Source organism: Lutra lutra, chromosome 3 (genome assembly GCF_902655055.1).
Source record: "Lutra lutra chromosome 3, mLutLut1.2, whole genome shotgun sequence".
NCBI lineage: Eukaryota > Metazoa > Chordata > Mammalia > Carnivora > Mustelidae > Lutra > Lutra lutra.
The window spans coordinates 200,408,761-200,424,987 of NC_062280.1; the positions used below are offsets into that span (position 1 = coordinate 200,408,761).

General features: G+C 62.2%; 1 protein-coding gene and 1 pseudogene across 4 annotated transcripts in view; one reads left to right on the top strand and one right to left on the bottom strand.

Annotated features, from left to right (window-relative positions):
* The window catches only part of MCF2L (MCF.2 cell line derived transforming sequence like), a 118,729-nt gene that overhangs the window by 16,345 nt on the left and 86,157 nt on the right, over positions 1-16,227 (top strand). The window contains exon 1 of one of the 4 annotated variants that reach the window (XM_047720462.1): positions 8,937-9,079. The exons of 1 other annotated variant lie outside the window; for it this stretch is intronic. In XM_047720462.1, coding sequence (XP_047576418.1) covers positions 9,001-9,079 — 79 coding nt within the window. In that variant the 5' untranslated portion in view covers positions 8,937-9,000. Of the gene's footprint in view, positions 1-8,936; positions 9,080-9,572; positions 9,739-16,227 lie in introns of those variants that run through there. 2 more of the 4 variants (XM_047720466.1, XM_047720465.1) reach the window with 2 other exon arrangements.
* LOC125094858 (uncharacterized) lies at positions 3,737-6,126 on the bottom strand (annotated as a pseudogene).

The following is a 16,227-nucleotide window of genomic DNA, read 5'->3' on the forward strand; positions in this document are numbered from 1 at the left end:
GCTTCCGGACTCTGCCACATGCAGGTGTGGACGGCCCCGAGCCGTAAGTGCGGCGCTGCTGGGAAGGCTAGAGCGTGAGGGTGCAGTGGCCCCAGCCATCTGGTCGGGCAGGAAGGCCCCTCGGGGGAGGACGGGGACATGGCAGGAGGTGGGGAGGCCCCCTTGGCCCTGTGCAGTCAGTGACAAGCTTCTCTTGTGTGCCACGGGTCTCACCCCAGATAAAGGACAGCAGAGTTCCTACCTGGAGGGATTAGGGTACAAGGGAACTAGGAGAAGTTTATGAAATTAAACATCGCTTCTGTTTCCTTCAGTATCTCTTCTGGAAGGCACCGGAGGCATGTGCTGGGAGCTGGGCACTCCTGTGTCCTGATGTCTGAGGTCAAAGTGTCCTTTGTTCCCAAAAGCAAGTGGCGCCAGCAGGAGCACAGCTTCCCCAGCTGCACCTCCCTGAGGACAGCCGGGCCCCTGCTCCCCCTGAGGAGGCGGCCGTCCTGCCGGGCTTGGGAGGCTCGCGGAACAACAGAAGGAAATGACGCGAAGGAAGCTGGCCTTGTTTGCTCCGGTCACAGCTGTTAGAAACATTCCCAGCTGTGTCCGTGTGCTCAGCTCGTAGTGCCATTTCCTCACCGTGAGAGTGGAGGCGTCATGGTCCTGGCAGGCAGAGTGTCCCTTGGCAGGAGGGACCCCAGCGTCTAGAAAGCGCACAGCTGCCCGTGCCGGCTGAGTGCCTGACGCCCCTCGACGGGCTGTGAGATTCAGTCCGACGGACTAGGAAGGGACCGGCTCGCTCCCTCGGTTTTCCAAGCGATCACAGATGTTTCCGTGGTGCGGGGAGCAGTTTACGTGGGTAGCGTGTGTGTCTCAGGACAGCACCACGCTCGTGGGCACAGACATGGGCTCTTCCTGCTGACCCCGCCGCGTTTGGGGGCCTCGGGGACTCACCGGTGGGGTGGCTTCTCTCCCCAGGGGTGGGATGGCGGCCGAGGCTCCTGGAGGACAGTGTGCGAGGCGTCACCACTATCCTGCTGCTGCCGTAACAAATGACCACACGGGTGGCTCGGACACCCACACTGATGACCCTTGTGACACCCACAGTGACCCCACACTGTGCCCGAAGTGTGGGTAGGGCGGGTTCTATCTGGAGGCTCCGGGAGAAACCCTGCATCCTCTCCTTGCCTCTGAGCCCTGCTGCTATGAGGCCCCTGGGCTACGCCCGGCCCAGCCAGGAATCCCAGTGCTCCTGCCTTGAGATCCCCTGCTGGTCACATCTCCCAAGTCCCTGTGTCCACGCGGGGTGACGCGTCCGCAGGTCATTCTACTCTCTGCACTTTGAGTCACAGGCTTGAGTTTGGGGCCCCTCCTGCCGTGTCCAGACTGTGGTAGCAGGTCCGGGGCGCCCCCCCGAGGAGCCCTCGAGGCTTGGGTTACAGTTACGAAGCCCACGGGCTCTTCTGCACACGGTCCTCTCTGCCCCCTTCCCCTAATGGGGACCCGGATTTTCCCGGCATCCCCACCTGGGGTTCCTCCAGGAGCCGGAGCCGCCCCTGCCGTCCTCGTGTGCCCAGGGGACCACAAGGGACATGCGGGACGGCGCTTCTGAAGATCTAGTCTGGTAGATGTTGGACAGAAAACGGGGCAGAAAGTTGTAACTCAAAGGAAGGAAGAAACTTTGTGTGACTGTGTTGTTGTCATGGGAAGAAGATACACATAGACAACTGGGCTCTGAACACCGTGTCCCCAGAACCCACGTGCCGCACCCTAAGCCCCCGGGAGACGGCATTTGGGGGCAGAGTCTCAGTGAGGTGGGGCAGTCCTGGGGTGGAACCCTCAGAAAGGAGATCCCAGAGCGCGCCCTTGCCTGCCTGTCCCCTGGGAGGACACAGCGGGAAGGCCCCAGGACAGGACCCGGCAGCTCGTTGCACAGCCTGACCGTGCGGACGTCCAGCCTCTGGGACGGTGAGAATCCGTGTGGCTGGTGGGCCCCCAGCCTGCGGTGCTGAGGGGAATGAGCCGCAGGGAGCCTGTTTCCCTGGTGAATCTGCTGACTCGGGGGCTGGTCAGGGGCCGGAAGCCTGCGCAGGCCGATGCCCCGTATTGGCCCCAGATGCACAGCTGGGGCGGCAGAGCTGGGCCCGAGTCTGGGGATACTCCGGACAAAGGCACCCCAAGGAAGCCAGCGGCCTGGCCCCCCAGTAGTCTGGCCTGCCCCTGCCCTCGGCCTGCACGTCTGCAGTGGGACCTGTGACCCCTCCTATTCTCAGAGCCCCAGAGTCAGGGGTCAGGGGTCACCCCTCCTTCAGGAAGGCTCCACGGGGACCCCCTCCCACGCCCGCCCTCCCCAACAGCCTCCACAAGCTTCCAGCTAGGGTCCTTCCAGAAGGTCACTGCTGGGTCACAGGTACTTGTCCCGGTCGGCTGGCGTGGTGGCTGATGGCCCATGGGGCTGTGGGTGACGGTCCCCCAGTCCGTTACACAAAGCGTGTCCCAGCCTTCCTGCTGTGCGGCTGACGCAGACACGACGACTTTCATGTCTCCTCTCGCAGCTCACAACGGGTTCACCCGATGACCCCACGGCCGCGTCCAGCCCTCGTCCTCCCAGGCCTGGGCTCTTCGCCAGCCAGATGATGGCGTTTCAGAGCCGGGCCTTCCTACAGGCCTCGCTCCCGAGGCCCCCGCCTCCTCTGTGGGACACCCTCCCTTCCGGCTCCTGCCCCCTGGTCCCCCCGTGGACGAGGCCGAGGGCCTTGGTGACATTTCATCCCGATCCCCAGCTCATCTGCCGTGTTTGGTCACTAACGCAGCAGCTGCGGCTTTTTTGCTGGGCTCTGGCCTGCCCAGTGCACTCACAGCCTCCATCCTCTCCTCCCTGCCCCGCCCCAGGCCCCTCCTCCTCCCTCCCTGCCCGCCCTCTGGACGCACGCGGCACACACACATGCCTGCACACTCGTGTGCTCTGACCTGCCGGGCTGTCTCAGGTTCGGTCTGCACTGCCCAGGGGGGCCCACACGTCCTGGTCGGCCAGGCCCGCGCTGTGCGCCCTTCTGCCTACCCTGCGTGGGGGCCCCTTCCCCTGCAGCCCCCGTGCCTGCTCAGCTGCGTACACCCGTCTTCCCCGGACCTGGGCAGTGGGGGCTCCTGAGTCCTTTGGTATGGCTGCCCCATCTCACCATCTCTCCGCAGACACGCGGCCTCGGTTGGTGAGGGGGGCCAGAAGGTGTGCAACAGGGTGACTGGGTCCAGGCACGTGTTTTGGAATGATCAGCACAGTGAGGTTAGCTAGCACGTCTGACGCGCTTCTGTTTTGTTTTGTGGTGAGGACGTCTGTACCCCCGGACGGTGCTCACGGGTGTGACAGGTGTGCTTTCCTCCAGCGCCTTCTGCACATGCAGCCCCGAGGTCATTCACCTGCTCAAGGGACGGGTGTGGCCCGTGGGTGTCATCATGCCCGGCACCTGGAAGCCAGTGGCTGCTCTTGGCGTCCACGGGTCCCGTGCTTCCAGATCCCATGCACCGGTGACCTCATGCGGCATCTGTCCCTCTCGGACGCCTTTCACTTAGCTAAAGCCAGGCTCTTGGGGTCTGCCCTGCTGTGGCCGAGGGCAGAGGGTCCTTTCTGGGGCCGAGTAGTGGTCCCCCGTGCACATGGTGCCCTGGTTGCTCCCGTGACTGGACTACTGTGAGTTGTGCTGCTAGAAACACAGGGTACAGGTACCCCTTTTTCTGCAGAAAACTTTATTGTTCCCATGTGGTCCGTGGCTTGGGAGAGGGCTCCAGGGGAGGGGAGGAAAAGCAGCCTTGCGTCTGTAGGGACAGGCTCTGGCAACAGGGGGACGCCAGAGTGGCCCCCCAAGGCGGCAGGGCTCCAGAGGCTCCTGGTCCTGCTTGACGATGAGCCTGTCGAAGAGAGGATCTCCCAGCCCAGCCTGGGGGCCGGCCAGCCTGCGAGGTGAGTCAGGGGGTCGTCCAACTTCCCGAAGGGTGACGGGTTCACTGCCTCATCTGGGAAGTCCCAGAGCTGGGTGTGTGCAGGCAGACCCAGGCACGCAGACCCACAGGGCCCCATTCGGGCTCCTCTCCAGAACCAGGTGGCTTCCGTGGCATCCAGGCTTTGACCCCACTCACCCTGGGGCGGCTTCTCCCATCACGATGGTGCAGCCCCTTCAAGGGAAGCTTAGAGCCCTCATGCTTCTCCTCGCCCAGCTCACAGAAGGGCCCCATGCCCTCCCACGCCCCGGCATCGTGGTCGAAGTAGGAGCCCAGAGAGAGGCAGGGGCATGTGGACCAGGCGGCTGGTGGCCGCCTCCACCCCGGGGGAAGAATCTGGATGCATCTGGAAGCTCATGGGTGGTCGGCGATACGGACCGCAGCTCACAGGCGGGTGCTGGCTGGTCCCAGAGGCTGAGGGCAACGGGAAGGTGGCTCTGAAGGTGGGAGGATGGTCGGAGGCCCGTGGAAGGGGCATCCCTGGGTCTGCTCCGTCCACACACTGTTAGAGCCAGAGACCGACAGGCAGGACGGCTGGATGCGCTGCCCAGGGAGCTCTTGAAGTTAGGATTTGTCTTTTCCGGGTGTGTTCGCGGAGGAACATTGCTGGGCTATGCTGTAGTTTCATTTTAGCTTCGTCCTAAAGCTTTGCGGGCCTCCCTACTGCTGTCGGCGGGCCTTGTTCCCGCCACCGCGCCCAGGGCCCCCCTTTCTCGCCATCCTGGCTGATGCCTGTTCTCTCTCGTCTCCAGAGTCAGAGCCATCCTGAGAGGTGTGAGGTGGCCTCTCCTGAGGTCTGACCACCGGGGCAGGGCACACTCTCGCAGCCCCCTGGGGAGTCCTGCCCCTTCTGTCCGGTGTGCGGCCTGGGGTTCGAGGAAAGGTCGCTGGAGGGAGGTCATGGGTGCTGGCGGGGATGCTACTGGGCCCTGAGGGCCGGGAACAAGGTGGGGGAGGCGGGCCAGGTGCCTGGGGCTGGGGCTGAGCGGCGTGTAGTGGCGGTCCCCCATCCTGAGGACTATAGTCCCCTCCCCGTCCCTCCTCCCTGGTGGCTCTGTCCTCCAGCCACCCATCGGTGAGGTCCCTCCTGGCTGCCCCTGTCAGGGGACCCTACGGGGTTCCTCCAGCTCCCCATCCCTGGGAAGCCTGTTGCTGCCCGGCTGTGCCAGGAGAGCCCCTGCTTCAGCAGGGTCCCGTGGAGGGCCTGGGGCCTCACTCTCCGCATTTGGCATGAACAGAGTCAGATTTCCTGTCTCTGCAACTTGCTGCTGTAGCTCAAGGCTGTGTGGTTTGCTGCTGTGACCCGGAAACCTGTTAGTTATCAGCCTCCCCTCCCTACCTTCCCCTCCCTCCCACCCCGGCCCTCCCCCTCCCCTCCCTGCAACGCCTCCTCTTCCCCTTCCCTCCCTAGCAGTCCCTTACCCTCCTCCTTCCTTCCCTGATATCCCTCCTCTCCCCTTCCCGCCCACACCCCCGACACTCCTTGGCATCCCCCCTCCTCTCCGCTTCCTTCCCTAACACCCTTTTCTTTCCCCTTCCCCTCTCTGCCATCTCCCCTCCCTGCCCTCCTCCCCTCTCTGCCACCCTCCTCTCCCCCCTCCTCCCTGCCACCCCCTTCCCCTTCACCTCCCCTCCCTGGCACTCCCTTACCCTCCTCCTCCCCTCTTCTCTCCTGTGCTCCCCCTACCCCCCACTCTCTCCCTGCCTGCCTCCCCTCCCCCTTCCCTTACTGTCCCCATCCTTGCCCCCCCAGTACCGTAAGCCCCACTGCTGCAAACATGGGTGTCCCGAGCACGTCCCAGAGCATATCGCTGGAGCCGGGGCTGCCGGTATCTTGGACTTTGTCATAGGCTTCACGTCACTTCCACAGGGGGTTGCCCCTGCACAGGCCTCATTCACCTGTTCGCCACTTGTTCGCCACTGGTCCCTGTTAGTGGCCTGCCCCATGCAGAGAGTAACCCCCTTGGGGTCAGGGAGGCCCAGAAACAGTTGTTCCCTCTGTGCTCCAGGACGCACCTGGTGTGGGTTTCTTCTTTCCAAGTCCCCCTTTCCCCATGCTGCCCCCTTGACGTGGGGACGGGCACCGCAGGAGGAAGGGTTAGTTCCGGCCCAGCGGCCCAGTGCGTCTCCCCTTCACCCCAGCGCACCGGCACCTGCCTCAGGAGGACCGGCTACCCAGGGCTCCGGGCTTCTCAGAACCCTCCCAGCTCTCGTTTTTCACCTCCTTTCATGGCTGACTTTCCGTGCTGGTTGCTAAGAGGATGTGTTTGGTATCCAGGTGTAACATTACATCTGCCTTCCCACCTGGGCACCGTTGGGCCTCCTGGGGCGGGTGGACAGCCACGTCCTGGTTTTCCTCTCGGGGAGGGGTGAGAGCCGTACAAAGCCGGCCTGCACCCTTGGGACCCGCAGGCCAAGATTCTTCCGCAGCGTTGGGTTTGGGACCTTGTGTACCTAACTGTCCCTTATTTCCTGTAAGGGACTTTAGGGATGGCATTCCAGTTGGGACGGGACAATGTTTCCCTGAAGCAAACACTTGTCTAGGCCTGTGTTTCTATCTGCATCTGGGTTCGGATCCCGCCTCTGCCACTGACCAGCTGTGTGATCCTGGGCAAGTCACCCTCTCTGGGCCGTAGTCTATAAAACAGCCTAAGAGTCGTGCCCACCTCTTGGTGGAGACCACGTGAGCTGGAGGAGGTCAGGAGAGTCCATGGAGCGCACCACGCACTCAGGAATCGTTGGGTGGTGTCGTTTCGGCCGCTATACTTTAGGCAAATATGAAATGATTTTTAGAGAAAGCACCATTTATGCCTTAATTTAAGGAGAGAGTGAAGGTTTGATAGAGGGAAGGAGGGAGGGAGAAGGAGGGATTTATTCTAAGTGACGGGCTCACGTGGCGGTGGGGCTGGTGAATTTGAAATGCGTAAGGCAGGAGCAGACTGTAGGCCCAGGGAAGAGCCGCGTTGCAGGTCAAGTCTGGCGGCAGTCTGGGGACAGTATTCCCTCTTCTTCGGGGGGGGGGTCATCTTTGTCACCTAAAGCCTTCAGCTGATTTGACAAGGCCCACCCATACCAGGGAGCATGGTCTGCTTTACGCAGAGTCAGCTGACTCACATGTTAATCACATCTACAAAATGCCCTCAAAATGACATCCGGCCTGGTATTTGAGCAAACATCTGGGCACCGAGCCTGGCCACATGGACCTGTAAGTGGCAACCGTCACAGAGGGCAGCAGACTCAGCCCTTGAAGCAGTGCCGGAGTGAGCGGCTCGGTCCGGGGATGGCACCAGCCACAGGCACTTCAGGGGACAGGGTGGAAGACATAGGGTTGAGGAAAGAAGCCGAGTGTGAGTGGAGGTGTCCCAGCATGAGGGGGTCAGTGAGAGCAGGCCAGAGGGTCTGGAGGGAAATGCTGGGTGGCGTGCCTAGCCATGTGGGGTCCACAGACCCTCGGGGTTCCGGCTGCCTCTCAAGTTTGAGCACCGCCTGAAAACACTTCTGTGATCAAAAGGGGTTGAACCAGGTGAGGGAGGAGGTGGAGGTGCCTGGGGGCAGGGGCTCCCATCCAGGTGAGCGGCTGGGGGTGCCGGTTGGGGCCAAGGCAAAGTGGGGTGTTGAGGACACGTGGGGCGGTTGCTGCCTTTGGGACAGCGGGAAGCTGGGCGCTGCCCACTGCACTTGGGGAGGGAAGGGCTTTAGGCTCTGCCTGAGTGGACACAGCTGGTGTGAGGGGGAGGGGGAGTGTGTCCTGCCCAGAGAGGGCAGCCCTGGACAAGGGGAAGCCTCACTGTCCACCGTGCGATGCCACCTTTCTGGAACCCTCTGTTCACCGGGCTCTCCTTGAACCTTCCGGAACCGCTTGTGTGTAGGTGGTCTGATGCTAAAAACAAAACAAAATAAAACAAAAGGGAAGGAAAGGAAAAAGAGAAGAAAGGCAGCTTTACCCTCACTCTCCGCCTTCATTTCATGCCGCAGCAATTAGTTTCCAGATCTTTCTTGTCCCCCAGGCCCATGACTTCTCGGAGGACAGATCTGGTCACCTTTGTCTATTGACCCTGGGACCCTGCTCAGTGGCCTTATGCCACGGAGGCTGCAGGTAGAGCCTCCTCTGCCCCATGCTTGAATTTCCCACACCAGGCGCAGAAGCGGGCGCTTCTGGAAATCCTCCGGGAGGGCCTGCTCCCTGTAACGCCAGCCACAGAAGGATGGAAGGCCCCGGGGGAGCAGAGGTCCCTGCGCGCGGCGCCCGCACACCTGCTCCCCCCGCCCTCGGCGGTGGCAGCCACGGCCGCTCCCCGCGACTCCCATCTGCCTGCCCGGCGCTCAGGTGTAAAATGCACCCGGTGGCTTCGCGCCAACCGCGGCGGGGTCGGAGGGGCCCCGCGAGCCTGCGGCGCGCTCCTCTCTCCGCCCGGGCGTCCCCAGGCCAGCGGCGCGGCTGGGGGAGCGGGCGGTCCACCCGGTCAGCCGCGGGGCACCGGGACCTCCGCGCGCGGGGACGGCTGAGCGGCATGCGGCGGCGCGGAGAGCGCGCGCTCGGCTGCTGCGGGCTGTGCACCTGCCCCAGGGCGGCCGCAGGTACAGTGCGGGGAGCCGTTCCGGGCGCCACCTCGGTGGCCGCCTCGCCCTCGGTTCGCGCCCCGCAGCTCCTCGTCCTCCCCAGCGAGGGCGCAGAGACCCGGGGCGGAGAGCGGCTTGTGCCTCTGCGCGGGGAGCACCCTTGGGACTGTGGGGGCCCCGGGGGGCCGCGGGGGTGCGCGCGCAGGGCTCAGGTGACCTCGGCCGTGCGCGCGCAGGGCCCCCAGGTGACCGCGGGGACTCGCGGGGCAGGCGCGCCGCTTCCGCTTCCGCCCCGCAGCCCCCCTGCCGCAGGGCGCGCCCCCTCGGCGGGGCTCGGGAGCCAATCCCGGGCAGGCGGTGCGGCCGTGCCCCCTCCCCATCGAGCGACCCCACCCCCGAGGCACCGTCTGCGGCGGAGGGGCGCGGGCGGCGGAGGGCCCCGCGCTCCGCCGGAGGATGAGGTTCTGGCTGCGGCGCGAGGAGATGGCGGTGGCGGAGATGGTGCGGAGGCTAAATGCGGTTTGCAGGCGCGCTGGTAGGAGGAGCCGCTGGCCTGACAGCTGGGTGCGGTGTCGGGAGCGTCTCCGCGGTGCATGGCAGCCTCCGCGCCCTTCCCCCGCGGCGCAGGTCGCAGGCTGCCTGCCAGGTCCCCGCGGACGGTCCTCGCTCGTCGCGCCCGGGGTCGGAGCGTCCGGGGCCCCAGGGCCGGAGCGTCCGGGGCCCCAGGGCCGGAGCGTCCGGGGCCCCAGGGCCGGGTGTGGCCGAGCGCGCGCCCCCCAACCCCCGCGCCCGCGCGTCCGTCGCATCCGTATTGGGGGGGGTCGAGGATACCCGAGCCCCGGGCTCTGCAGCCGGTGCGGGGCTGGGGCTGTGCGCGCTCGTTTCCAGGAGGCACAGTGCGCGTTAATCAGATGATGCTTTTTCCACGAAATATAATTAAAACCTAAGACAGACGCTTGAACAGGGGGTAGGTAAGGGGGGAGGAGCCTAAGCGGACCTACGTTTTCTGTGTTAATTAAAAGGTGACTTAGACTGAGCTTTGAGGAGCAGTTAGAATGGATCCCTATGGAGCTGAGAGAGCGCTGAGCGGGCAGGGTCCTGCTCTGGGTCTCCAGGCTGCGAGGGCGGGAGGAGGGCGTCCTCAGTCCCCAGCTTTCCTTGACATGGACAGGAAATAACCTTTTGTCATTAAAAGTAAGTTGCCAGTTTCTTGCCTGAAAATTGCCATATGTTATGTCGTGGTATTTCATTACCTTGTTGTCTAAATAATGCTTTTCTGCGAGATTAGATTCTGTCCCTTGGCTGAGGCGTGGGCTCCCTCCTCTCTCTCCCGTAAGTGGGAGACCCCACGGGGTTTTGAGAGCAAAGCCAGGGTTAAACATCGTTGTGTGTGATTATCTAACCAAGATCCTTGGAGACATTCTGTGTTTAATGGTGATTTTTGTGATTAAAGCTACTGGATTTATTGTATATTGGTCAAAAGACAATGACCCGTCGTGTGCCATCCGGCCTCGTATTCCCAGAGACACGGCTCCCTTTCCCTGGAACTCGGTTGCGTTTGGCTTGCTGTAGGGTATGGCCTGCGTCGTTGGGTGAAGGGCACGGTGGCTCGCAGACCCACAGGAGCACCCTCTGCTCAGGCTTTGGGGTTGGAATGACAGAGCAGGAACAGCTCCAAGAGTGATGTCATTGCCTAGGTTTTAGGGATGGAGGTTTTTTCTCGAGTGGGCTGGGAGAGACATATGTGCAGTTTGAGTTGTAAAAGCCTTCTCTGTAGAGCAGGAGGGACAGGCTGCTCCCCAAATCTGCTGCGAGCTGGGCGTCCATGTTGACCGCAGCCTTGCGCTAAGCAGCGAGTCTCACATGTGTGTCCTTTGTCACATCCGGGCTCCCGTGGCTGCAGATTCCACCAAGTCTCTCTCAAATCCAGTCAACAGACGCCTGCTTTACGAATCCCTAGTATTGCTTAGTGGAGGAGAGGACGGCAGCTGTGTCCGGGTACCACTGACACCGTCAGCTCCTTCGGCACAAAGTCCTTTCCCATCCAGCTACGTGTCCCCCGCACCCTCCCCGCCACCCGCCGCATGCAGGCTTTGTGTATCCCTCGCCATTGACGCGGTGCCATCCGCCGACTGTGGGGCACGCACACCTTCCCTTGTGGGGAGGGGAATCTAGGTCGATGTCAGCCTCCTCCCCAGCCTGGGCCACAACACACACGCATCCTGACAGGAGCTCCCCATCGGTGCAGAACTGCTGTTCGGAGGTCACAGGCGTTGTGCCTCCAAGGTCACTAGCAGTTAGTGGCAGATGGCAGGACGCAGGACTTTATGCTGGTGTTGTGACTCGGGGCAGGGGCCTGAGCCCTGAGGACCAGGGCAGAGCTGACAGGCAGCGCTCAGGGACCTTTCAAAGGCTTCGTGTCCGTTTCCCTCCACAGCTCCTCCCAACGGACAGTCGCCGCTCTTTGTCCGAGGGTCTGGACATGCTGCTGCCTTGTCCCCCCTTCGGACGGACTGGCTGCCACCAGGGGTCCGGGCTGGTCTCATGTGAGGGCACCGGAGGCGCCGTGTGGTGGGTGGTGCTGCGTCTGCCGACCTTGAGAACTGGAAGCGTATGTGCTCTTCAACCCGGTCTTTAATCTCAAGGCCACGAGCAGCTTGCGGAAGCTCCTGTGCTGGGTGGCGGCTCCTTTCCAGCGTTTTCAAAATTTTGGTTTTCTCTTTAGATTCACAGTAATTGGTGAAAAGGCAGGAAGCGCTTGAGGGAGAGACACTGACGGACCTAGAGTCGGTTTGAACGTGTGCTGGGGCGCCTGGGGGCTCTGTCCATGAAGCGGCCGCCTTCCGCTCAGGTCGTGATCTCGGGGTGCTGGGATCGAGTCCCACATTGGGCTCCTTGCTCAGTGGGGAGCCTGGTTCCTCCCCTTCCTCTGCCTGCCACTCCCGTGCTTGTGCTCTCGTTCTCGCTCTCTCTGTCAAATAAATAAATAAAATCTTTTAAAAAAGTAAAAAAACAAAAATAAAAAACAACTAACAGGTGTGTGTTGCAGAACAGTGGTCCTCCAGCCAGGCCCTCTGAACCTTCTGGAGGGAACCGTCACAGATCTGCCCCCACCTCTCCCCCCGCTTCCGTGTGGTGGAGCCTGAGAATCAGGTGATACCGGTGGTGCTAGTCCAGGAACCAGACTCGGGGAACAGCGGCCAGGGGAGTCTGCAAGTCTGGGGCCACCTTGTGCTTGCCCTGACCTCAAGCAAGGTAGCATTTCTCGTCGTGGGTGGATGGTGCCCGGTCGGGGAGACAGGCAGACCGGGGCGGACGGGCTGGGGGGTGGTGGGCCTGATGGACGGGCACACGGGTGAGGCTGCACGTCAACCTGTAAGCTCTGTCCTATTGGGAAGTTCGTGTGGCCCAGGTCCTGGTGGCGTGTGTCAGAGCGTGTGTGACGCGCCCACACACTGGGCGCCCAGACCCGCTCTCGTGAGCTCTCCCCCCACCTGCCTGTCCCGTCTCCTCCCCACTGCGCTCACCACCGTCCGAGAAGCTTGATTCCCGCTGACAGCCCAGCTGCGAGCCCAGCTGCTCAGAGTGTGGAGTGGGGCTCTCCTTCCACGTCTGTTAATGAGGGCACATCCCTCTGAAGACCCCAGGCCCCCCACCGCATTCGCTATGATGTGGTGGGGGATGCTGTCGGCTGGCTCTGTGGCTGGGACCTCCGGACAGACCTGAGGAAGGAGCATAAACGTAGCTTTGTGACACACCTGATCTGGGAAGTTTCTTCCTGGCAAAAATAGAAGCTTCTGGCTAGGAAGGGAGAGAGCCTAGAAGAGCAGGCCCAGGCTGAGCTCTGTGCAGGAGCAGAGGGGCCCCGTCCTCTTCTGTATCGTGTGCAGACTGCACTGGCCCCAAGTCTCCTCTTCCAAGGACTTCTTGGCGCTCGGTGTGCTGGGCTTTCCCTAAAGACACCATGCTGTTCTGGGGCCGGTAATCAGTACGGTCTTAATGGAACCCCTCAGCTCCCCCACCTAGGACGGCCCGGGACACATTCCCTACAGCCCGGCTGACTTCTCTCTGGTCTCGAGGTGCAGCGTGCCTGGCTGCCATCCCCTCCTCCCCTCCGACGTGCAGGGCTCTGCGGCTGCTCCCCGTCCTTCCCCGAGGCTCCCTGTGCCACGAGGACCGAGGTCTCAGTGATTCCCACACACTCCCGCCGGCCCCACGGCTGACATCGTGCCCTGCAGCCTCACTGGGGCTGACCCTTCCATACTGGCTCAGTCCCACAGCCCTGCAGGGAGGGCAGCGCTCTCCTTGAATCTTGTGAGGAGTACCCCCCCACCCCGCCGTCAGTCCTGGGAGGAGGACCCACCCCCTGGTCATCTCCCAGTAATTGGTGACATCACAGGCCCAGTAACCATAAAAGGATGCCTTACGTTGGGGAAGTAGCTATTTTTCTGGATTACTTCAGAGAACTGCTTTAGAGACAAGAAAAGCAAAGAGCTATGGGGGGACGGCACAGCTCCCTCCTGGCCCTGGGCAGTTCAGGGGGTACGGTCAGTCGGGAGACCCCTTCTCCCTGCTTGGGGAGGGGACAGGACACTCACGCTTCACTTACCTTCTTCCTGTTAGGGCTGTTCTTTTTGGGGTTGGATGTCTGCTTTTCATACGAACACAGAAGCAGACCAAATAGGGACAGTGCATGAGTCCCAGGAATCATGAGCTCTCCTGAAGAACTTAGGGTTTGAAAAAATGATTTTTAAAATATTGTTTTTTAATGAAGAAGAGATTGTGTTTTACCATGTAGAAATCAAGCCAGTGTTTTAAAAACGTTGAGTTTTCCCTCTTTTGCCCCATCTAGAGTTGGTGCTGACGTGTGCCGCCTCCGTGCCTGCGGCCACTCTGAGGTCCTGCTGTCAGGCGTCCTCCGCAGGTGCACGGGGCCCAGCGCCACCTCGTCTGTGAGCCTGTGGGCACACCCCGACCCCTGCTGCAGCCCCAGGGCTTCCCTGGGGGAGCCTCTGTCTGCCACCCCCCTTCTCCCTGGGTCACTCTGTAGCTGGGAACGAGTCTCGACTCGCCTCTCCTCCTAGCTGCTAGATGGCAGCAGGTTGCCGTCCCCGGGGCGGACCTCACACCTGGGCTGTGTCACCAGACTTCTTCTTGAAACCAAAACCGTGTGCAGCCGTCACCAAGAACCCTCCGGGTGGCGCGCCAAGGGTTTGGTCCCTGATGCTGTCTGATGGCCACATCCGTGTCCCTAGTGACACAACAGAGCAGACCCCACGTCGCAGAGAGAAGCTCTAGCCGGCATCTTCTCCCCCAGCTTCCCTTTGTGCAGACCTACGTAGAGGGGGTGTCTGCTTGGGTTAATATGTGAAAATAAGTCGTTAACCCAGAAACGCCAAACCCATCCTAAGCATTTTCTGTGTAAAATGGAGTTTTGGCGAGCGTCTTTGTTGCCTAACACGGCTGTTCGTGTTAGCACCGTGGGGTCTGGGGTCCTGGGTGTGTGAGGTGGGAATGGCAAGGAGGTGGGGGGCCAGGGCCGGAGGAGCAGGGAGTGAGGGCACAGGGTGTCGGTCCCTGCGTTGGTCAGCCCCGGCTGCCAGGTGAACCACAGGTGGGAGGCTCCTTTCCCACGGTCTGGAGCCTGGAGGTCCGAGGCCGAGGTGCGGGCAGGACGGGTCCCTCCCGAGTCCTGCAGATGGCTGTCTTACCCTGGTGTCCTCCTGTGGCCGTCCCTCCGCCGGGCTGTGTCTGATCTTCTTAGAAGGACTCCAGTCACGTGGGAGCAGGGCCACCCCGGAGGCCTCTCATTTCGTCTCAGGTTTGTCTCTCAATCGCCGTGTCCCCGTGGAGTCACGTTCTGACGTCCTGAGGTTGGCACTTGGACGCGTGGAATGGTGGGGGCGCGGTTCGGCCCCTCACAGCTAGATGGCGTGTGCGGTTGGGCCACGGCGCCAACCTCGGCTCGGACCCCGGGAAATCGGAGCTTCCGAGACACCAAGCGGAGCCGCGTTTTCTAAAGGCTGGTCCGGCCTGCTGGGAAGGTGGAGCTGCCCTGTGAGCAGGAGGCCACAGCCTGGGCTGGGAGAGGGCTGATGGCCCCTGGGGCCTGCAGCAGGCGTGCAGGTGGCAGGCAGTGTGGATGGGGGTCCTGGTGTGTTCTGAAGATGGGGCTGACGGAGCTGGGCGCCGCGGGAGAGGAGGAGCTCAGGGCGACCCGCCTGCCCCAAGCTGGGCCGTCCCGGGCCCTTGTAGCTCTGGGCCATCCTCTCTCCCTGGGAAGGCAGAGTGCGGTCGAGCCGGGTTAGTGGGACAGCGGGCTGGGAGCTGAGGGACCAGAGCAGCAAGAGGGGTCTTTCAGGGGAGAAGAAGTTTCCCAGGACGACCTTGGAGCATCGTGGCCTGACCCCCCCCCCCCCGATGCACCTGTCAGAGGAAACTTTCCTTCTGGGCTGACCCAGCCGGTGCACAGACTCTCCAGGATGCCGGGTATGGGGTCTCCCATGCAGCGACCGCAGCCTCCCGCAGAGCGAATGCCCGGCGCGGGTTCTGTCGTCCGCTCCTGCGGTGCCCGTGCCCGACGCCTCTGGTGGAACCCGGAGGGGCTGTTGGCTCAGCTCTGCCTTCTGCACACCGAGTCCTTTCAGGAAGAAGGCCATGAGGCCAGTGGCGTGGGTCTGTGGGGGAGAGGTGTGACGGACCGTGGGTCGGATCTGGGATCGGATGAGAGTGACCGTGACAGCCGGAACTGCTGCTGACCGTGAACAAGGCGGGTTCGCGGGAATTGCCTACACCTGTCGCCAGAGTCGGGCCCGGGCTTGAGAGATTCCCCAGTGCGACTCTGGGGGTGAAATCTGTGGTGTGCTGGCCTTTGGGATGGTCCGCTGGAGGTGCTGCTGATTTCCTGTGTCTGACCCGGGGTTCTCAGGCTGTGGTCTCCACCAGGCATCACTAGACACTTGTAGGAAAGGCAGATGCTCGGCCCGCCCCCACCCAGTGTGTCTGACGCCTGCATAGGTGCGGGAAGGCGCCGTGGCCCAGGTCGGTGGGTGGTGGAAGCAGATACCTCACTCCTTCAGTGGCCTCCAGAGATGGAATCAGATGGAAAACAAGGTCTCCCTGTGCTCGTACCGCCCTTGCCTGGAGGTCCTGCTCTCGCCCACCAGCTAGTTTGGGGCCTTCCCTGCCTCCAGTCTCACGGCCAGAGGCTTGCCGGGAGCCTCGCCGTCCCTACTGTGCCGCCTGCCTTGCAGCCGTGTTGCCACGTCTGTGGCTCTCTGACGCCCTGACTGACCACTCGCCCCAGGCCTGGTGTGTGACTCCGTGTGTGTTGAAGTAGCGAGGGGCAGAGAGCACGAGTTGGTCTAAACTGAGGGCCTGCGCAAGAAGACGAAATCCCTAAAGATGGGAGACTGGTGACTACGTCCCTGATTTCCAGAAATAAAATGTGCGATTGAGAAAGTGTGAATTGTCTGGTTGAGCTTCGGACGAAGCGGGAGAGACGGGATAAACAGCGAGTGCGCAGAGGGGCGTCTCCAGCCTCTGCAGACCCACCGCACTCACGGCAGAGTGCATCTGTGAACGTCCGAGGGACGTCCTGCCCTGGTGCCTGGACTCGGAGAAAGCCTTTCTCTGTGTCCCACACGGTCCGCGGTGCACAAAATGTGAGATGACAAGACTGTT